The 20,398-nt window shown below is 41.5% G+C and overlaps 6 protein-coding genes across 7 annotated transcripts; 4 read left to right on the forward strand and 2 right to left on the reverse strand.

Moving 5' to 3' along the window:
- The first annotated feature begins 431 nt into the window (after positions 1-431).
- LOC144210898 (proteinase-activated receptor 1-like) lies at positions 432-3,479 on the forward strand. Of its 2 annotated transcripts, XM_077737850.1 has the most exons (3): positions 432-617; positions 689-765; positions 1,217-3,479. In XM_077737850.1, exons 2-3 carry the CDS (start codon positions 690-692, stop codon positions 2,455-2,457), a joined length of 1,317 nt encoding a protein of 438 aa, XP_077593976.1. In that variant the 5' UTR covers positions 432-617; position 689; the 3' UTR covers positions 2,458-3,479. The 2 variants fall into 2 exon arrangements, with proteins under 2 accessions (XP_077593976.1, XP_077593975.1); XM_077737849.1 differs by having other exon boundaries at positions 532-765.
- A 119-nt stretch (positions 3,480-3,598) lies between these two features.
- On the forward strand, positions 3,599-5,752 carry f2rl1.1 (coagulation factor II (thrombin) receptor-like 1, tandem duplicate 1). The gene is made up of 2 exons (XM_077738171.1): positions 3,599-3,821; positions 4,227-5,752. Exons 1-2 carry the CDS (start codon positions 3,743-3,745, stop codon positions 5,300-5,302), a joined length of 1,155 nt encoding a protein of 384 aa, XP_077594297.1. The 5' UTR covers positions 3,599-3,742; the 3' UTR covers positions 5,303-5,752.
- A 481-nt stretch (positions 5,753-6,233) lies between these two features.
- f2rl1.2 (coagulation factor II (thrombin) receptor-like 1, tandem duplicate 2) lies at positions 6,234-9,163 on the forward strand. Its single transcript, XM_077737923.1, has 2 exons — positions 6,234-6,479; positions 7,408-9,163. The coding sequence occupies exons 1-2, from the start codon at positions 6,344-6,346 to the stop codon at positions 8,499-8,501; spliced, it is 1,230 nt and encodes a 409-aa protein (XP_077594049.1). The 5' UTR covers positions 6,234-6,343; the 3' UTR covers positions 8,502-9,163.
- Positions 9,164-10,562: 1,399 nt separating this feature from the next.
- Positions 10,563-15,673, forward strand: s100z (S100 calcium binding protein Z). The gene is made up of 3 exons (XM_077737897.1): positions 10,563-10,651; positions 14,333-14,474; positions 15,211-15,673. The coding sequence occupies exons 2-3, from the start codon at positions 14,334-14,336 to the stop codon at positions 15,367-15,369; spliced, it is 300 nt and encodes a 99-aa protein (XP_077594023.1). The 5' UTR covers positions 10,563-10,651; position 14,333; the 3' UTR covers positions 15,370-15,673.
- On the reverse strand, positions 11,069-12,029 carry ch25hl2 (cholesterol 25-hydroxylase like 2). Its single transcript, XM_077737615.1, has one exon. It carries the CDS (start codon positions 12,001-12,003, stop codon positions 11,128-11,130), a length of 876 nt encoding a protein of 291 aa, XP_077593741.1. The 5' UTR covers positions 12,004-12,029; the 3' UTR covers positions 11,069-11,127.
- A 1,652-nt stretch (positions 15,674-17,325) lies between the features above and the next one.
- Positions 17,326-20,039, reverse strand: crhbp (corticotropin releasing hormone binding protein). Its single transcript, XM_077737896.1, has 6 exons — positions 19,831-20,039; positions 19,661-19,757; positions 18,683-19,054; positions 17,995-18,143; positions 17,691-17,811; positions 17,326-17,615 (listed from the first exon to the last, which is right to left on the reverse strand). Exons 1-6 carry the CDS (start codon positions 19,921-19,923, stop codon positions 17,461-17,463), a joined length of 987 nt encoding a protein of 328 aa, XP_077594022.1. The 5' UTR covers positions 19,924-20,039; the 3' UTR covers positions 17,326-17,460.
- Between the last annotated feature and the right edge of the window lie 359 nt (positions 20,040-20,398).

Here is a 20,398-nt window from a genome sequence, read left to right on the forward strand (position 1 = left end):
GAAAACATTGAAATTGAATTCACTATTAAATTGAGCTAAATAATATAAGGCTCCTGATTAAGATTTCTATACCTGTCTAAGAATTAAAAAATAAAAATGATCCTTTGACAAATATTGACAATAATGGTTAAACAATAATGGGGCAGTGGGTCCTCCACCTGACTTCAGTGCAGAGATTCTTGGTTCGAATCCCAATTGTTATTGGTGTGATTGTGAGTGTGAGGGGTTGTCCGTTTCACTGTGCCTTGTGATTTTCTGGTAAACAATTTAGGTGGTTGGCTGGGATAGGCTCCAGCACCCCCTGGATGAACCCGGGATGAATAAAGTTATCCAACATAAGCGGCACAGAAGATGAAAGAATAAACCATAATGACGGTTGTTTTTGTCTTTTTGGGATTTCAGACCCATGTACAGCCCACAGGCCAGGTCGATTGGTCATGACAAACTCTGGCTCTCCTCCGACTGGTGGGATGACGGGAAACATGACGTCATCTCCCAAAGAATGTCCGTCTGCTAGCTCCCGATTGGCCACCAACTGGGGCCCACTTTTGGGGAGGGGAATCAGCAGAACATCCTGGGAAAGAGAAGAAGCCACACTAGTTCACTATACAGAGAAGGTGGGAGAAACTCCACGGGCTTGTTGAGTGAAATTTTAATCTTAGTTTGGATTTTATTGTTAAAATTGCAGGATGTCTCCAAAAATGTTACAGTTGCTGCTATTTACTTTGTGCGTATGCACAGCCTCGGCAGACCAAACCAACAATGGTAAGTTTGTATTTTTATCCTATGTTGATTTCAATGCTAAATATAGTAATGTTAACTATTTAAAAACAATATTTTTTCTGTCACTATTTGAGTATTGTGGAATGTTATGATGGCACTACTGCGTTTATGAGCGCATATACGCTTTGATGGTAAAGGCCTTAAAAGGCTACTTTGAAAACATAATGTTCTACTCTTCTCCTACATCATAGTCTCTCAAAGGAATTTTTGAGATTAAAGTATTTTGCTTTTGGGGCAAATACATTCTTTCTTTACTACTGCGCTTGTATGTCGTAGAAATATTTAGATCCAAATGTGATGTAATATATATATTTTTGTTCAGTTTTTCGAGTATCCTCAATATCCGCTGTTTTTAGCTTCAATTTTGTTAGTATACACTTACCTGTTCCATAATAAAATTCTATTCTCATGAAAACATAACTTGTGTGTCCAGAACGCGCCAGAGGACGAATGTTCTCCTACTCCGACACTGCTTTCACTTCTGAACCTTTCACCATGGAGGACGTCCACGGTCTCGAAGAGGTCCCACGGGCCAATGTCACCAAGTTGAACGGCAACACGACGAGTGCACGTCACATTTCGGGCGAAGTGCGTAGCTTCCTGACGGGCCACCTGTCCACGCTAATCATCCCATCTTTCTACACCTTGGTGTGTCTGTTCGCACTGCCCGTCAACGCTTGCGCCGTCCTGGCCTTCTCGCGCCGGATTCGACCTAAGAAACCGGCAGCCATTTACATGCTGAATCTGGCATGCGCCGACCTGCTCTTTGCTTCCCTTCTGCCCTTGAAGGCGGCGTACCACTTTACCGGGAACAATTGGGTATTCGGAGAGAGCATGTGCCGTGTGGTTACGGCCGCTTTCTACTGGAATATGTACTGCTCCGTCCTCTTAGTAGCATGCATCAGCGTGGACCGCCTTCTGGCTGTCGTGTATCCCATCGACTCGTTGGTGTGGAGGACACCACGTAATGCCATCCTTGCCTGTGTGGCTATGTGGGTCCTGTCCCTTGCGGGTACGGTGCCACTACTAATAACAGAGCAGACGTTCTACCTGAAAGAGTTAAACATCACCACATGCCATGACGTTCGTCCGGTGGGCGAGGTGGTCGGGCTGTACGGGCCGTACTTTGTCGCCTTATGCGTCGCCCTCTTCATCATCCCGCTTCTGGTCACGGTCACATCGTACATCCGTGTGATCTGGTCCCTGAGCCGGGCCCCTCGAAGCATTCACGGACGGTCCCGTCGCAGAACCAGGGCCTTGGTGATGGCGCTGACGGTGCTGGTGATGTTTTTCGTGTGTTTCGCGCCCACGAATTGTCTGCTCCTGGTCCACTACGGACAGCTCCATAGTGGGGGTAGCAAGGTCCGCGATGCCCCTGATAGTGCATATGTGGCCTACCTGTTGTTCCTCTGTTTGGGCAGCCTCAATTGCCTGCTGGACCCACTGCTCTACTGCTTCGGCTCGTCTCAATGTCAGCGAGAGCTCGCCGCAACGCTCAAGTGTCGTAAAGGCGCCAATAGTTTCAGCACGAGCTCCTCAGACTCATACAGATCCAGCAGCAGAACCATTTTGAAGAGTAGCCGTGCAGAGCGCTCTGATCAAAATGCCTCACATGCTAAGAATAATTCTTTGCAAAGGAGCCAGAGTGGACAGTATAAGAAACTTTTAGTCTAAGTAATGAACCATCATATCTAAAAACACTCAAAAACTATTTTGAGTATATTTTTACCACAATAGTATTCTTCCAGGAATCTCAGGAAGCTGTCCAAATTCATCACACATGCCTGGGAACTTCAGAAAAAAAAAGGAGAAAAACAAAGTTTAAAATTCCTACATAATCATTTTGACCAAAAGCTCTAGGTTTCAGGAACTTTTGATCGATGGGAATGTCTCATCAATTTCAATTGAACCGAAGCAACTTAAACCAGCGACATGAAGAACTCGTTAGAGTTGATTTACCAGCATTATTTAAAATAAAAAATAAATAAAATAAAATAAAAATGTATAAATAGGATGCCTTTTTAAAAAGTTTTTGAATATTTCTAGTAGAGTCCACAGTGTAGCACATTTTCCATTAGAATTTTTTAGACAGTAATGCACCTTCTTTTTTGAAATTTTAATTTATATGTATAATGTGAAATGATAAGCATTTCAAACCAATGAAGGACTTTTTCTTTTGCACTGTTTCACCATTGAAGTTGTTTAATTACAAGTAATTATTCATGTGTGTTGTATGTTTATTTGCCTGTCCTTAACTGATATCCTTGCACATTCTTTGGAAAACAAACAAGTTCTAAATCACATTTTTTTACCTTGTTTGGCTACAATAAACACGCTTATCCAGGAAAGATAAGCCAGTAGGCTTTTGAAGTTGTTGGTGCTTTTGCTGCTCCCTGTTGATCAGCATCAGTATATCCTCTCCATTGCCTTGTACATCTTGTTTTAACCACTAGAGAACAATAGAGGAAGGGTTATGCTTGGTTTATAATATTTCCTTCTATCTCTGTTATTATTTTACAATATGTTAAGTTATTCTGTATGTTTAAAACACAGTTGTGATATGAAGTGATACCCATAATGCTAAATATATATACTATACTACAAGCAAGAATGTTAGCTTTAGATGAAGAAGAAGAAATATCTTATCTCAGTGTCTGAGCTCCTCTGTTTACCACTAATAAAAATCATAATTTGAATCTTTTTTGTTTTTTCATTTTTATTAATTGATGATGTCTTGTGAAAAATCAAAAAGGAAAATAAACTCCATATAAAAATGCCAATGTTGCCCATTGGGAGCTCCTAATTGGCTCTACATGGTCATGTGACATGAGGACGTCATCAAGGTGTGGATTTTCTGTACCTCACCAGGTGGAGATTTAAGACAAGCAACTGCAAGGCGACACTGCTTTTTTTAAACTAAACAAGAACAAGACTAACAAAAATATAATACGACTCCACCATGGCTACGCGTGGTGGACGTCTTTGTGGACTCGTCGCCGTTCTTCTTTGTACTCTGCACACCTGTTGGTGTGACACAGGTGAGTCAGTTTTATTTACTTTTGTCGGGGTGGGACGACATTGTAGTGGTCCACCAAAAAGGAGAAGATATTTGTCGCAATGCTTTCGTTACACGTATTGTGGAAGAGTATATGGGGTCTTTAATTGAGTTTCAAAAGTGGAGGGTTTATTTTTTAATTTGGCTGTCACATGACAGGCACTCTGCTGTAACGTCAAGTTATGCTCAATTAAAGGGAAGTGCAATCTGTCCACAAATAGATCCCAAACAAACCTTAATGATTCTGAATTGGAAGTGGATACATGGGATATTAAGGACCCTCTACATGTTTAGGTTTATTGCAGTTCTCAAAAACAGTACACAATAATGCATTGATATAGTTAAAATGGTGATCTAAAGACAAACCAAGTATTTTTTGGTGCTTCAGACCCTGCAGACAATGGGCGAGGCTTCACCGGCACAGAAACCCCTGATGGCATTCTGTTGAGTCCGCAGGCCAAATCGGTTCTGAGCAGCGGCCTTACCACCGTTTTCCTGCCAGTCGTATACATCATAGTTTTCGTGGTGGGCCTGCCTGCAAATGGAATGGCTGTCTGGGTGTTTCTGTTCCGCACTAAGAAGAAGCATCCGTCATCCATCTACATGGCCAACTTGGCGCTTGCAGACTTGTTTTTTGTTATCTGGACGCCATTGAAGATTGCCTACCACTTCAACAACAACAACTGGACATACGGCGAGGAGCTGTGCAAGGTCCTGGTGGGCTTTTTCTACGGGAACATGTACTGCTCTATGGCCTTTATTGCCTGCATCAGTGTGCAACGTTACCAGGCCGTGGTGTACCCACTGGTGCAGCGCCAGCGCGAGAACACCATCGCCTACGTGATTGCAGCGGCAATCTGGGCGACGGTTTGGCTCCTCACCATCCCGCTCTATCTGTACGACCAGCAAGTTCGAGTGGCCAAATTGAACATCCTCACCTGTCACGATGTCACCCGACCCAGCCAGAGGAAGATGGCGGCTGGTTACTTCCTCACCATGGGCGTGGCGGGCTTCTTGATACCCGCCGGTATCTGCGCCGTTTCCTACATACTAACGCTACGGGCACTCCGCAACAGCATGGCGGTGGACGCCGCTGTGGTCAAGAAGCGACGCAAGGCATTGGTGTTGATCGTCACCGTGCTGCTGATGTTCATGCTATGCTTTGTGCCCAGCAACATCATGCTCCTGGTCCACTACATCCTGCTGCTGAAGGAGACGCACAACAATCTCTACGGCTTCTACATCACCACATTGTGTCTGGCTAGTCTCAACAGCTGTATCGACCCATTTGTCTACTACTACATCTCAGAAGACTTCCGGGAACATGTGAAGAACACCTTCCGTTGCCGTAGCCAGCGCACAGTGGAGAGGATGCGTGTGTCCTTCAGTGCTCTGAAATTCTCTAAGAAGAGCAATACGTACACGACTGACTCCAGTGGAAATACCGGGAGTTCAAATTGTTAGCCGGGATGACAGACCTTTTCCAGACTAGCAAACTACTTTAGTTGTCAATGGCAACCAGTCAGGGTTGTTTCAGCTAAGCTGAATAATAACACTGTTTTTGAGGGTATTTTTTTTTTACGTTAGTTTCTTTAACTTCCACCTTTACTTCAGTTTAGTGTTCAGTTTTTTCCTCCATGGAGTTTTAGTTTGTTGCATTTTTATGCTTTGATGAGCCTTATGTACCCTTCACTGACACTGAACTATATTTTTATTTTTTAAAGACCCCGTTAACAACCAGAAGCTGAAAATAGTAAATGAAGCCATAAAGTGCATGATGTAACACGGTTCTTCTTTTTTTCTTTCTAAATAACTGCCTATATATATTTTTGCACAAGTTTACTTTAAATATGTTTTCCTTTTGACATTTTGAAACTTTAGAAATTAATAAATTGTCTGTAAAACTATGTGAAATGATATTGACCACAGTAGATCAATTTGGGGGGGATTTATTTAAATGAACTATCTAAAAAAAATCTCTAATATAGGTATAGTAATATTTTGAATGTTTAATGCTGAATATCTATTTTGAACCAAATTGCTTTATGTACATGAATTGTTGTCCAATATCTCGACTCAATTTCATTTATATTGAGCTTTCAGCCTTTTCTTTCATATAACAATACAGTGAGCAAACATTAATACATAAATAACCCAGTAAAATTCCATTACAATAAGACACCATGTAATAAAAAATATTGATGCAACTTTGAATATATTCAATGTGCCTATGATGTAAACATTTGAAGAGTATACTACATTGTTCATGCTGATTTGAAAAATATATATCTAGTAGAAGTTAAAATTAAGATATAGTAATATGCAAACTTTGGTGGGTGGTGGCAATATATTGCTTAACGTAGACGTCATCAAGAAAAGCAACCGGCCCAGCGACTGCCTGTTGACGTCATTGTACCCGCACGCTCGCCAGGTAGTCTCGGGGCGTGCCTAAACGAGGATCGGTGAGACATTTGGGTAGTACTTGAAGACAAAACAACTCGGTGGATGTTTAGGTTAAAGCATATAGTTTCCAGACGTAGCACATTAGAAGAACAAGTGTACTACAAGAGGAAAATGGACTCTGTTCGCTTTTTTCCGCTCTTGATCGTCTTGTGTTGTTTTTGGAGCGCGGTTGGCGCAGGTGAGTTTTCCTTAAACACTCGTTCAAGACAGATCCGCACATGTACTGTAGTTTACTGATCTATTGTAGTTTGCTGATCATTGAGATCTGTGTTGAGTTGAGATAAAGTTAAATGCATAGGCTGATAAAGGATCGGTACCTCACTAAACTTTTGACCGGGTTTGGTACTCCAACCTCAGCTTCCGTCAAAACTGTGGTCAGGCCTTGTCGTGTAGGCAAACTGCGGTTTGGACGATACTCATCATCATCCACTATATTTGAATAGAATCAAATATCAGATAACAACGTTGGGCGTTGGTGCCTTAGTTAAATCAACATACCAAGTACTGAAAATCTACAGATTTTAATTTGCTCACCTAATACTCCTGTGATATTCTGAACACTAGACTTTTCCATTTACAAACTTTAAATGACGTGACAATGAAGTGCTATTCACAGTAAAGATCATATACAATACATATACTATTTCACTTTAAACGTTTGTGTTAATAATATTTTGTAATCATAAAAAAATCTTTAAAAGATATTTTGTTTTAAATAAATACAGCAACACAGTAGTATTATTGTAATATTCTTGTTATCGAATAAGCGTCTTAACTCATTGTTTGCCATTGACATCTATATCATTTAAACTGAGACGACTGGGTTGTTATGAGCCTTTGACGGTGCTAGACGTCCAATTTATTGTGACAAGGTGGGAGCCTGTTGATGGGATTAAATAGTGAATCCCTTTTAAAACCATGTATCCATTCTTTGGAGGAGCATATCAATAAGCGCTCTCACACTGAATCATTTTCAAAGCATTGAGGATCCAATAGACTAATACACTGATGTGTTGCATTCAATCTTGGAATCAACACCAAGGCAGGCTTTGTTTGTTTTTTGGGGGCAATGTTGCAGTTTCTACAATACTTTTATGTGTGTGTAGAAATAGGTGGACGTAGCTTCATCGGTTACAAGGACCCAGAGTCCCCGGACCTGGTAGTGGTGGACTCCACCACCTCGGATGCCCTGCAGAGTGGCCTCACCACCGTTTTCCTCCCGATGGTCTACATCGTGGTATTCGTGGTGGGCCTCCCGACCAACGCCATGGCCATCTGGGTATTCCTGTTCCGCACCAAGAAGAAGCATCCATCGTCCATCTACATGGCCAACTTGGCCCTCGCTGACCTGCTCTTTGTTATTTGGACGCCGCTGAAAATCGCCTACCACCTGGCTGGTAACGACTGGAAATACGGCGAAGGACTGTGCAAGGTCCTGGTGGGCTTTTTCTATGGGAACATGTACTGCTCCATCTTATTTATCGCCTGTCTCAGTGTGCAACGCTACTGGGTGGTGGCGCACCCACTTTCCCAACAGCGCAAGAACAACAAATTGGCTATCATCATAAGCGTCGCCATCTGGATTTTTATCTGGCTGACCACCACACCGCTTTATATGTACCAGCATACGGCCCGGCTGAGAGAGCCTGCCATCACCACCTGCCATGATGTCAACATCATCCTAGACCCCAACGAACCGTTCGCCTCCGTCCGGCTGCCTTTCTTCTACTTTATCCTAATGGCCGTGGTGGTGTTTCTCGTGCCTTGCATCGTTATTGTGGTGGCTTACATGCTGCTACTTCGGGCACTGGGCCGGGGCATGGGGGACGGAGCAGCAGCCAAGAACCGACGGAGGGCGGTGTTGTTGATCGGCGTGGTGCTGCTCACCTTCCTACTCTGCTTCATCCCCAGTAACATCATGCTAGTGGTGCACTACTCCCTGCTTAAGAACGGCAGGGCGGACAATGGCTACGCCTTCTACATCACTACACTGTGCTTGGCTAGTCTCAACAGCATACTGGACCCATTCATCTACTATTTTGTATCTGACGATTTCCGGCAACACGTCAAGAACACGTTGCTGTGTCGCAGCAACCGGGCAGTGGAACGCATGCGAGTCTCCTTCAGTTCCATGAAGTATTCAAGAAAGAGTAAGTCGTATGTGTCGGACTCTGGAAACACTCAGAGCAGCTCGTGCTAGCGGATAAAGGGATGGATGGACTTTGAATTAAAGGCCTGTTGCTTCAGTTTGAAGCCCGTCCAAAAATATTATGAATCGCCCAAAGAGTTGAAAGTATTGTTTTAACCTAGTTTAGTGTTACAGTGTTTTGTAAATACATGCCGAAGGACGATTATCTACCTGTTTTGTCCAAGATTCCGAGCCGCTGGAATTCATGGAATGCAGCTTTTTTTAGTGCGTGATTTGGCCCAGTCTTGCCCTTCCCAGATAACAAACAGTTAAACAGAGGAAATTGTCCCGCACTGTCCCAACCCCCACAAAACATGAAAACTTTCTACACCTACACTTGTTGAAATGTAAGGCTTCAACTTAGTATATACGTATGATATTGTAATATTAATTTAAATATATCCATTCTCATAGCAAACATCTCTGCTCTCCCTGTAATAAAAAAGTACTTTGGTCCAAAGAGGTCGCTTTTTAGAGGTAAATGATTGTTGCTGAGTGTCATGTTACTGTTTGCTACCCACTCATGTTTGTGAGACACATTAAACCTGTCCAGGCAGACTAAACTGTTGCAATCAAAAGCTTTCTTGTATCTATTTTATGTAAATATATTAATAGTAATCTACTAATTGTGTCATTCATTACTTTTAAATGTTGTTTTAAAATTGTGTGCATATTTTTTTAATAAAATGTGGATATTGAATATATACATGTGTGATGATGAAAAAAACTACCATAAGTGATCTTAAATCAAAAGCCAATAGGAATATCAGCCAAGACTTTTGTTCATGCAAAAGGATTTGTTGTCTATATAGGAATATTTTTTTCTAATATAGTTTTCTGTATTGTTGAGATGCTCGCATGTCATAGCAAGTCATATTTCAAAGTGGTTTTGCAAGTTTTGGTTACCAACATAATGGAAATCATCCCACTGCCCCCTTACTTTTAGTCCTTGCGTGGTATTGCTGCTTGTTTTCCATAACAACACCCACCCCCTCTAAACAAGCCATTGAACCATTTCAGCATTTTGCGTGTGTACGCTATACCACAAGAGGATCGACATATTGCATTCATGAAGAAAGTTGCGTAGTGTTGGTGTTGTCACATGTGTCATATGCCCTAGCTTTTTGCAGACGACAACCGTTTTTTTTTTTAACTGCTGGCTTTAGGCACGGCAATGTATGGCCAAGTTCCTCTTCTGCTTATTTTGACATTTTTTTTGTTCCCTGTTTTAATAATTTTTAAAGACTATGTTTCAGCAATACGGTGGTGGGTGTTTATGACAGGCTCGGCTCTGACTGAATTTTGTATCACTGCTGCTAAAATAAACATGACCTATTGCAACATACTCTTGTGAAACACAATTCACGTCAAACCGGTTTTGGGTCTTCTAACAAAATAGAATCAGGGAAAGGACAGCCAGGATTTGGCCTGGTTTTAAATTTCTCCTTGAATTGTTTTTAAGACTGAGTAAATTCTTTGATATATTTTTAACTACTTAATAAATACTGTTCAATTCAATGGGTTTTAGACAAAATTAAATATCAAATCTATTGAACTAGGAGGGGTTACTGCGAGTCCCCTCATCATCAATGGCGATTAGTTTGGCATTCCTGTCCTGTAACTCAGCTTCTAAAAATGAACCTTTTATTCTTATTTTTATGCTGATAATGCGCTAATAGTACAACAAGTGGCACAAAAGTTCCCTCTAGTGGTATACAAAAAGAATTGCTGAATAAATATTTCAGTCGCTGCATATTAGTGATTTAAACTTAAGTTTTCTCTGTTTTGCCATGCCTAGATTTGTATAGTGGCATTCAGTTGTATTTAACATTTACCATCCCGGATTTTGTAAAAAAGCTTTTCTATCCAAAATAGGTCACATTTTCAATAATTCCTCTTTGCCAAAGCAAAAAAGTTAAAAAATCTAGATTTGTGACTTTTTGTATCTGCTGTAAATATTTCACTGGCATACACTTTAATTGAGAGCCCCTTTTAATGGCAGATCCATTAGTATTGCGAGCCACACATCCTGATCCGAGACCACTGCTAAAAGACTACCATTCATGCATGGCGGAGAACCGGCAAGGAAAGAGAATGCAGAAACATAGCTGAGATCACACACACAACCCGTTTAGTGAAAAGACACAACTGTCAAGTAAGAAGTAAGTGCACTTATTGGTTTTATGATGATTTTTTTTCTTCTCTGATTATGGAAACAGGCCTGAGTGACTAAAATAACAATATGGTTTTAGAACTCTTGAAAACAGTGCAATGCCCAGCCATACCATTATAGGAAATGTAACATTTACTGCAGAGTCGATTTTGCAGTGTGGACACCTGTGCCTTATTGACTTGTGTGACTATGAAATATGGATATGGACTTCTGGACAGATCTAGGTCTGGAATTCATGGTAAAAAAATAACAACCTGAAAATATACCTGAGATGAACAGGACTTGGCTGTAAAATAAAATTCCATAAAAGGAAAAACATCATTGAAAATTGCAATCAACCAAAACCAACCTAATAACTGAGATAAAGCAGAGGCAGAGTGTACCTAATTACTAAGTGTTCATAACAACAACAAAAACTGCACAAAATGGATGTTCTGCAGCACGGAGGGGTACAAAAGTAACCCGTTAGTCATTAGGCTCAGCACCAGAGCTGTGTTCATGGATCGGTGGCACCATGTGGGTACCCCCGAGTCGGTCCCAGTGAGAGAAGAATGGCGCAAAGTTGGTGTTGGGCCACCTATGGTGGGCGTCGTGCTTAGGAGCACCTCCCCAGAGGCCAAAGGGCACCAAGTTGTGCGTGGACCACGGGAAGTCGTAGCCACAGTGATCTTCTGTGGATAGGTAGACATTGAAAACCATGAAGGCCCACGTTGTGAGACAGTGGCACCGCAGCAGAACCGGATCCACCGTGGCCCACAAGCCCACACTAACTAGTTCCCATCCAGACAGGTATTGCGTGACCAAGCTGAAGGGACGGCGGTACTCGTGATGCACAGCGTGGAAGGTGCGGTACAGCCAGGGAACGCGGTGGTGTAGCAAGTGCCAGAGGTAATATTGGAAGTCAAAAACCACAAGACAACCCAGGATTCCTAGGGAGAATTCCCACAGGGTAGGAGCATGGCGAGGCAATGGCGTTGGTGGCCTCCACAGCCATTGACCCACAGTGGCAGGAAAGATGTAGAGCAGGTGGTTGTAAATGGTGACGCCCAATGTGGTCCCGATGCCGGGCCAAGTGACAGGCCTGTCCGAATGCAGTCGGTAGCGGTTAATGCTGGGTGAGAAGCGTGCCAGCAGATCCAAGATGGTGTAGACCCCCACCAGCAAGAAGTAGGTAGACACTGAGAGCACCACAGGAAACAACGGGCTCCTGATGAGGTTGTGGTGGTTCTGGCGGAGGTAGTCCCAGAAAGGTTGTAGGACACTACTGGACCCGGTGGGGCTCCCTGTCATATTGCTCGACCCCGACATCGAGGACCAAGTCACCTTAGCTGGGAATGACATCGATGGTAAATCAACTGGGGAGGCTTTGCCAACTTGGAGGGCCGATCTGTCTGAAGCTCTTATTTATGTTCAAGCCCCACCTCCCATGCCCCCTCCTCTCACGCCTTTAAAAGAAAGCACTCTGTAAAGACTTTTTCATGGGCACAAGGATGGCAGCCAGCACTTCACAAAAGCGCTCATTTTTTCTGTTTAATTTGTTCGTGTGTATATGTATATATATGTATATATATGTGTGTATATATATATATGTATATGTGTGTATATATATATATATATATATGTATATCTACATATGTATATGCATATATATATGTTTGTGTATATATATATATATATATCCATGTTGAAAAATTTTCTTGCACATAAATTATCTCATTATAATCAATTTTTGGTGTCATATCCATAATGTCTGACATCTTGTTCCTTCACTTTCTACCTGTCATTTCATTTTGTCCTCTGCTATATGTTTAACAAAAAATAAGACCAAATTCTATTCATTTGTTTTTCGGAGACACCTAAACTACGAGACAACCCTTTTTGTTTTCTACTGTTATCTAAAGGAAACACTGAGGTTTTTCAAATAGGCCCGTGGAGGGCAGTAGAGCTCAACACAGGCTTGTATCTGAAGATTTGCACTCTACTTATTCAATTGTTTTTAGGCACATAGGGAGAATCCATAGATATAGATGATATCCATTCAATAATTTCAGAACACAAAAACCCCTGCAACAATCACAATGTCTCCTAGCATTGGGGTTGTGTTTTATAGGCTGACCATTTCAGTTGTTGTTGGAGTTTGTAAAATTCCCAAATCAATTACACCAAACACGTGCACAAAGCTTATAAAGAAAAAAAACTGCAGTGTCATATTCTGACATCCCAAAGACACAATGTAATGTAATGCGTATTCTGCAAACAAGTACATTATTTTTTAAAAAAGCAGCAAAGAAACGGTTGTTGTGTAGGCCAATGATTATATCAATTCATCTCAGTGACATGGCAATAAGCATTATTTTATGATGTTTTTCCCCCCTCAAGGTCCTTTTGGTGCAATTCTTTCATCAAGCTAACAAATGGAAACTTGTCCAAAGCTGTCCTACGGGGGATTTCTTAAGGGGTTGGCTGTTATTCTTATTGGTGGCAGTTTGTATGTCAGGAAAATGATGTAAGGATGAAACCCACCCGGCTAAGAATAAACACGGAAACATAGCGAGGGAACTGACGGGATTGTACATGCTGGCAAGGGGAAAATGAACAAGCTGCTACAAGTTGAAGACGTAAGACGCATTTTGTTTGCAAAACACATTTTCAACATCCTAAATTATTTCCCCAAGTTTAAATGTAAAAAAAAATCATAATGAAAGCATATAACGCAATTGTCTGCATATTTTGGGCATTAAATGAATTCTCTATCTTGAGTCAGTGGATCAAATCAACCAAATCTGAAGTGTTTCCGGTGAGAACTCAAACTTTGAGTCAGTGAACTGAATTGACCGAGCCTGCTGTATTGCATGCAAGATCGCCTAATCGTGTGTGAATTGAATTGTACAGGAGTCATCCGAGTTTGCAGGGTTTCTAGTGAATCTGCTCATTTGAATCAGTGTCATTGAACTAAAACATCTGGGTCTGTGACGTTTCTCTTCAGTCTTTTGAACTTGAGCCATTCGACAACCTGAATGATTCTGATGAGTCTCTAGCATTTTCTATGACTCTTAACCTGAGCCAGGAAATCCAATAATATGTATATTGGACTTATATGATCCATATCTAGTTAATCCACCATTTCGACTCAGAACTTGGGAATTTACTGAGTAATTATGTTCATAGAAACTGGAGATGCAAACAAATCAGACAATAATTCTATAATTATAACTACAGATGTGTGATTTGATGCAAGATTTCCTTCCAATCCTCTATGGGTCACCTAGAGAAGTGACACACCTGTGTGAGTTCAGCACTAGTCAGAGAAACACCACCATTGCAGGGCTTCCCTGGAGAATGTGGAAACACCGGAATAGTTCAATGTCGACATGGAGTAGTCTCTGTGCAGGCTCCATCCTGTGCCTTGCACCCTTGGGGTGGCAGGGTCACCTCGGCACATGTTTTGTTTTCCAAATACGTACTTGGAAAGGAAGACGGTCACCATGGATGCTCTCGCCTATGGAATTAATTATTCCGTAGGGCGGCTCCCCCAACCACCTACTCCAGCTTCCACATTTGAGGCTAACTTTCTGACAAACAAGTGATCCGTCACACCTGAACACTTCTGATCGCAGGTAGAACTGCTCTTTTCTCTCCTTGGTCATTTTCTGCTCGATCGGTCTATCAGGATGCCGAGCCAGCTGGAGGGTGCTATGGACGCCCTGATCGCCGTCTTTTACAACTACTCGGGCCATGACGGGGACAAATACAAGCTTAACAAGGGCGAGCTCAAGCAATTGCTTAATACTGAACTCACCGACTTCCTCACGGTAAGCTTTCGACTCCCAGCATGCTTTTTAGATTCAAATTTTAGCCCTTTCCTAAACAGCTATGAATTTATTTTATGTGCAGTTTTCATTTGACACCACGTTTTTTTTATTATCTGGAATGCCAAAACGTATTTTTGTATTAATATATCTTAGTATTAAACCACAAAATTGGTTACTAGGCATCCAATCAGGGCATGTTTTTCTAATAGAGGTGGTTAGTGTGCAGGAAAATTCTAAGCTTCTAGGTTTGAATCTCATCATTGACCCTGTGTTTGGAAGCAAAGGCCACAGGTGCTTGTGCATCTCCAGCATCATTGGGGGGCCCACATCACCTCCAAATATAGACGCTGCCGTGATGTCAGTGCAGTCTTGCAGGCAGAAAAATATGACAGATTGCAGCAACAGCTTAGTACATTTCCTATTGCAGATAAAAAACGAGACTGCATTATGTGAATTTTCTAAAAAGATCCAAAGAGAAAGTTGAACTTTCAGACAGTTTTTATCCTGCGAAGTAAAGTGTTGGACCAATACAGCTCTTATTATAATATTGCTGCAAATAGTAGTTTGTTGGTAATTAACATGCAATCGTATGGCATCCAATCATCCTTCTGCTACGAATTTTAATGAGTTTATCCCTAGAAAAATGGAGACAAAGTAAAAGGGCCAAATCAAAAGTAGCCATTGTAAATGAGTCAAATACTAAAGTTGCTCACTGTTGTATTTGTTTCTTTATCAGTCACAAAAGGATCCACTGCTGGTAGAGAAGATTATGAGCGACCTGGATTCCAACAAGGACAATGAGGTGGACTTCAACGAGTTTGTGGTGCTGGTAGCGGCTCTAACCGTCGCCTGCAACGACTTCTTCCAGGAACAGAAAAAGAAGAACCCCAAATAGTACTCGGTTTCGAATCAGTCTGTATATCTATGTACTCTGTCTTTTAAATGATGTTCATGTTGTATCAATTTGTATTGTAGTGTGGTAAATTGAGCACTGTTGTCAATAAATGAGCCTATTTACCTTTCCTTTTAAAACCTATCCTTCAAATTGGCCTTAAAATTACTCTTGCGTCATCTCCAAATGAAATATGCCAAAGTAACCAGAAAACAACATGTTATGTTATCTGCAATAGGAGGAGATGGTGTGAAACCACATCTGGGTTTCCACAACACGAGTTTTTGCGAATCTCACACCCTCCACACGCTCGCGGCCATTCCTGATGACCACCAGACTTTGCTTTTCGTAAAGAAAACCTCCTCGAGGTCGGCGTGACGCACGGACCACCTGCGTCCACTGAGTCGGACCCTTGCGTCTGACATATAATTCCTTCAGGCAGCGACTCCGACACTCGGCTTGGCGTAAGAATGAGAAAAATGCATTTCCAGTTTGTCATTACTTGATTGGAGATGACATTTTCTGGCAACGTGGGATGCTTTTATACTCGCAGATATGTGCTCCTTGTTAACGTGATTGGCTTTGATTGAGTCGAGCGGATGTCCGCCAACGATCGGAACATGTAATTATTAGTCTTGGTTAGTGTAAAGGTTGCAATCAATCAAATATGTCCTCTCGGTATGACAAAATTATGCATTCTTTTGACAATTTTACAAATACTCTTTATACATTTGATACTTTTTTAAAAGGGAAAACCATGTGTATCTCTATATGATGATCTTAATTCTACATTTTGAGGAAGGATTTTTATTTTAAAGGGCTATTTGTTTCCTGAGACAAATATGAACGATGAACATGTATCTATTTTTATATATCTTGTACAGAATTTACCCAAAAGTTTAAAAAAGAAGAAAATATTGTCATGATATCTATCAGGAAACATTCTTGCCTTCTTCAGTGATGAAGTAAAGTGCCTATTTTTTAAGAAACTAATTTTTTCAATATACCCTGAAAAATCTCATACCACTTTGCTATTACTCCAGCAGATGGGAGCATTTTTTTCTAATTAACCGAAAGGAACGGAAGACAACCTTGGCCTACCTGGAAACTTCACCTCAGCATAATTTGCGTAAGTATCACATTTTTGTTTTTGATACTGGTGATTAGCTGATGTTCATCATGGATGATTGCAATGCAAACACAAAACCATAACTTGAAACAATGGCTCCAGGTGCATGTCAAAGATAAAGTACCTGTCCTCCTTGAGCACAAAGCGACCATCACTCGTCTGCTCACCGCTTTGCCAGCAGCGAATGTTTTCTGTTGGAGGAGTTCATCCTTCATGTCAGTGCAGATGATAAAGCTTTTCCCACCTAGGAAAGACTTGGGGTGAAGGTGGCTGTCACAGAAAATGTATTTGCAGTTAGTGGTATGCATGAGGACAAGGTGCTGGAGTATAACACAGCGAACTACGGGCAAAAGGCGGAGGACACCCTAAATTGGTGGCCAGCCAATTGCAGGCCAAAAGTAGATGGAGAATCAACATCATAATGAGGTGCAATTAAGATTGTCCAATATATTTTGTTTATGTGAATTCATTCATTTTCCGTATGGGTTTTACACACAAGGGTTGGTTAGCACCCAGTTTGGAGAGCTGCTATTATTGTGGCTTGTTGTCATTGTTACAGTTGCCATAGTTCCTTTGGTGGTTAAAATGTTCAAAAAATTATTATAATAGTATTTAAACTTTTTTCTCAACAAGAAAAATCAAGCAGAATAATTGCTTAGCCATGCGGTGTCATTTTATTACAAAACAAGTGTGTGTACAATGCATTAGGACAACAAATATATGAATAATGATGACTTTTTTTAAATCCAAATACATTTTAGGCACACAGCCATTTAGTAACAGTTCAGACAACAAATAGCACCGTTCATCACAAGAATGACAGCCAGAAGAAAGGCAGCAACAAAAAAACTTTATTCAACACCAAAAAATACTTGCAATATTGTGCATAAAACACAGCTCATTTTCAATGACATTCCTGTTCACGTTTGGTCTTTTGAGTTGACAAGACTGATGAAATGAAGAAATCAGTTATTGAAGCAGAAATCCTCCACGTTGTTGACTCGGAGTAATTGCAACTCATGGCTATTCAGCAAGCGGTAGCTGAAGGAAACTCTATTAATGTAGCGGCCGCTAGACAACATGCGCACCACTGTGTTGTCACAGCCAATCTTTGTGTGGCCTGGGAGAAAAAAATAATCAATACAATTAGACACAGCCCACTCTTTATTAAAATAATGTATAATGTTGGACTTACTGGGCCCGGCAGAAGAGCTGCAAAGTTCCTTGAAACTAAACATCTTAGACGTGTCGAGGCCATTTCCTCCTAGCAGCTGCACCATGTCTTCAGAATCAGAAGCGCACCCCGAAGCGGGCCACTGGAGGTGGAAGGAGTCCAAACAAAACACACCAAACCAATAAAAGGTCAATTTCTTGGACAGATTTGCTGCTGATAAAGGTCAAATTGTTTTTTAACAGTTCATGTGCATTGGACATCTATGGCAATCAATGGCAGTAAATGAGTCAATCATATTTTAGTCAGTGTTTGGTGTGTCGCCTACCTTGGGGATGTTGCCACGTAGACCCAGTGATGAAAATTCTGAGATGTCCACCTCAGCCGGGTAGATGATGGAGAAGCTGCAGTTCCTATGCTGCTGTGGACTCACCATTGTGAAAGTGCCTTCTGGTGACTGAGAGATGACATTGCAGGCTGCAACCAGGCAAATGCATCATATCATTTGGGGAACTAACACACAAATGGCAATTCTTACTTGGCAAACCCAAGTAAGGAGTTTTAGATCGATAACATATTGAGTCTTTGGACAACAAAAAGATATTTGTCAACATTGCGAATGAAAGTCACTTCTGAAATTGATTGGATGCGGCACGGTTAGAGTGGTTAGCAAATCCGCTCCACAGATCTGAGATCAAGGGTTGAATCCCGATGGACCTTACTGTGTAGGTTTTCTGTGGGTACTCTGGTTTTCTCCCATCTCAAAAAACATGGTTGCTAGGCTGTTTGAACGCTCTAAACTGCCTATATAGGTAAGAGTAGGAGCATAATTGGTTGTTTGTTTCATTTTGCCTTGTGATTGCCTTTCACCAGCCCATTGTCAGTTGGGATACAAGCAGACACTGTGAAAATCATTGACAGTGACCTAATTTCTTGAGAAAAGAGAAAACAAAAAGGCGAGGCATAGAAAAATAGTACAAATAGTACATTTTGTAGTACAAAATCGACACACTCACGGAAAGGATTGGACATCTTCCTGAATGTGACGGTGAAGCTGCTGCCGGCATTGTGCATGCGGAAGAAGATCATGGCCACATTCTGCGAGGAGCGTACGCTTCTGCTGCCAGCATCGGCAGAATTACAGTAGTCAACGTAACGCTCATGCGAAGATAGCGGGTGGTCCTGCGAGCTGGGAAACTTCTCGTCCTTCATCACCCAGCCGTCAAACACCGTGAGGAAATCTCCCGCCTGACAGTCGATGTCGACACTGTCGTATTCCAAGCTGACCACCTCGTCGGGTTCGGCCATGAAAAATGTGGCACAGTTGAGCTGGGGAAGCTCGGCCTTGAAGGTGAAGTGACCCTCCACCGCTACCATATCCACACAACCTGAGACATGAACATGCAATTAATACTGTATATGAAAGCTTTTTGGGAAAGAGTGCTATAATCACACTGTAGTTTACCTCATTAGAATGAAGCCTTTGCTAATTATTATTCTTTTATATCAAAAATAGAAGTTTTTTATGGTAACATTTATTAAATATTGGACAGAGTAGTACAACTATATCGTGTAATCAGTTTATCTATCCATCTTCTGCTTATCCGGGGTCAGGTCACAGGTGCAGCAGCTTAACCTGACTTCCCGCTATCCAGCCACTTCATCCTGCTCTTTCGCGGTAATCGGTTTATTGAAGACTAGATGTCTTCCATGGTTTTTAAATTGTCTTCAATTGAAAATCAATAATCAAAATAATTTTAGTGTGAGATGGTAAATCATCTGTAATGTCTCACAAAACTTAACTGAAGACAAACTTGACAAGCAATTAAATGATGTCCATTAGTTTATAATAGATACCTTTTTTTAACATTTAAAACCACAATGACCCACTTTTTGAAGACTTTCTTGTTTTCCAGGAGACCTACATCCAGTTTTCCCAAAGTCAATGTCATCAACAATCATCAGAAGTGATCAAAAGTGAAATTAGAACTCACGCAGCGGTCGTCGGTAGACAATCAACTCCTTTGGCGTCTCTCTGCGCAGTTCAGAGTTGAAGAAGGAGTAAAATTCATCCTTTAACACATCGTTATCCTGCACGGTTCAGAAGGTGAGAGTGTGTTTGCATGATAATGATGATGATGATAGGAAGTGATGCCTGTCCTACCTCAATATATCTGGAATCTCCCTTGAGGATACACAAGCTCAGGAGCAAGAAGAGCCGCTGTCGAAAGGTACGCTCCATCATCGTCGTCGTCATCGCATCGTCGGAGCCTCCGTGTGCTCGTCGTCACCTTTTATAAGTTCCGCGAGGACCACCTGCTTGTCACCCTGAGCCCCCCGAGCCCAAGTGATTGCGCACTTGTGACGAGGGCAAGGGTGGTAACAGGGAGGAAACAGGGGGAGGGGCGTTGTCCACACCGAGGATGGGCTGGAGTAATCTCCTGCAGTCAAAATAATATATGTCTATATTTAGGGAACTAAAACTGAAGTATCAGTTTAGACTTTGATTTGTGCTTTCTTAATAGATATTAACTCACTGGCTGCCTTTAAAGGTGGTGTATGTCCAATTCAATTCACAAGATTGACCTCATGGCATTGTTGTTGGATGATCACAGAAATAGAAAATAAGAAAATTACCTTCAATCTGTAAAGAATGCTTTCATTTGTATTGATACATATCTTGTAAACCCCACCAGATGGCGTACACAAAATGCTCACTTTTTTAGGTGTTT

Source organism: Stigmatopora nigra, chromosome 17, assembly GCF_051989575.1.
Source record: "Stigmatopora nigra isolate UIUO_SnigA chromosome 17, RoL_Snig_1.1, whole genome shotgun sequence".
In the NCBI taxonomy this organism is placed as follows: domain Eukaryota; kingdom Metazoa; phylum Chordata; class Actinopteri; order Syngnathiformes; family Syngnathidae; genus Stigmatopora; species Stigmatopora nigra.

Coding starts and splice junctions, on each gene's coding strand:
- LOC144210898 (XM_077737850.1), top strand. CDS start 690: ATGTCTCCAAAAATGTTACAGTTGCTGCTATTTACTTTGTGCGTATGC. Junction 766..1,216: donor GGCAGACCAAACCAACAATG/GTAAGTTTGTAT, acceptor TTGTGTGTCCAG/AACGCGCCAGAGGACGAATG.
- f2rl1.1 (XM_077738171.1), top strand. CDS start 3,743: ATGGCTACGCGTGGTGGACGTCTTTGTGGACTCGTCGCCGTTCTTCTT. Junction 3,822..4,226: donor CACCTGTTGGTGTGACACAG/GTGAGTCAGTTT, acceptor TTGGTGCTTCAG/ACCCTGCAGACAATGGGCGA.
- f2rl1.2 (XM_077737923.1), top strand. CDS start 6,344: ATGTTTAGGTTAAAGCATATAGTTTCCAGACGTAGCACATTAGAAGAA. Junction 6,480..7,407: donor TTGGAGCGCGGTTGGCGCAG/GTGAGTTTTCCT, acceptor ATGTGTGTGTAG/AAATAGGTGGACGTAGCTTC.
- ch25hl2 (XM_077737615.1), bottom strand. CDS start 12,003: ATGTCATTCCCAGCTAAGGTGACTTGGTCCTCGATGTCGGGGTCGAGC.
- s100z (XM_077737897.1), top strand. CDS start 14,334: ATGCCGAGCCAGCTGGAGGGTGCTATGGACGCCCTGATCGCCGTCTTT. Junction 14,475..15,210: donor AACTCACCGACTTCCTCACG/GTAAGCTTTCGA, acceptor TTTCTTTATCAG/TCACAAAAGGATCCACTGCT.
- crhbp (XM_077737896.1), bottom strand. CDS start 19,923: ATGACGACGACGATGATGGAGCGTACCTTTCGACAGCGGCTCTTCTTG. Junction 19,758..19,830: donor GAGATTCCAGATATATTGAG/GTAGGACAGGCA, acceptor TGAACCGTGCAG/GATAACGATGTGTTAAAGGA. Junction 19,055..19,660: donor TGTCTACCGACGACCGCTGC/GTGAGTTCTAAT, acceptor TTCATGTCTCAG/GTTGTGTGGATATGGTAGCG.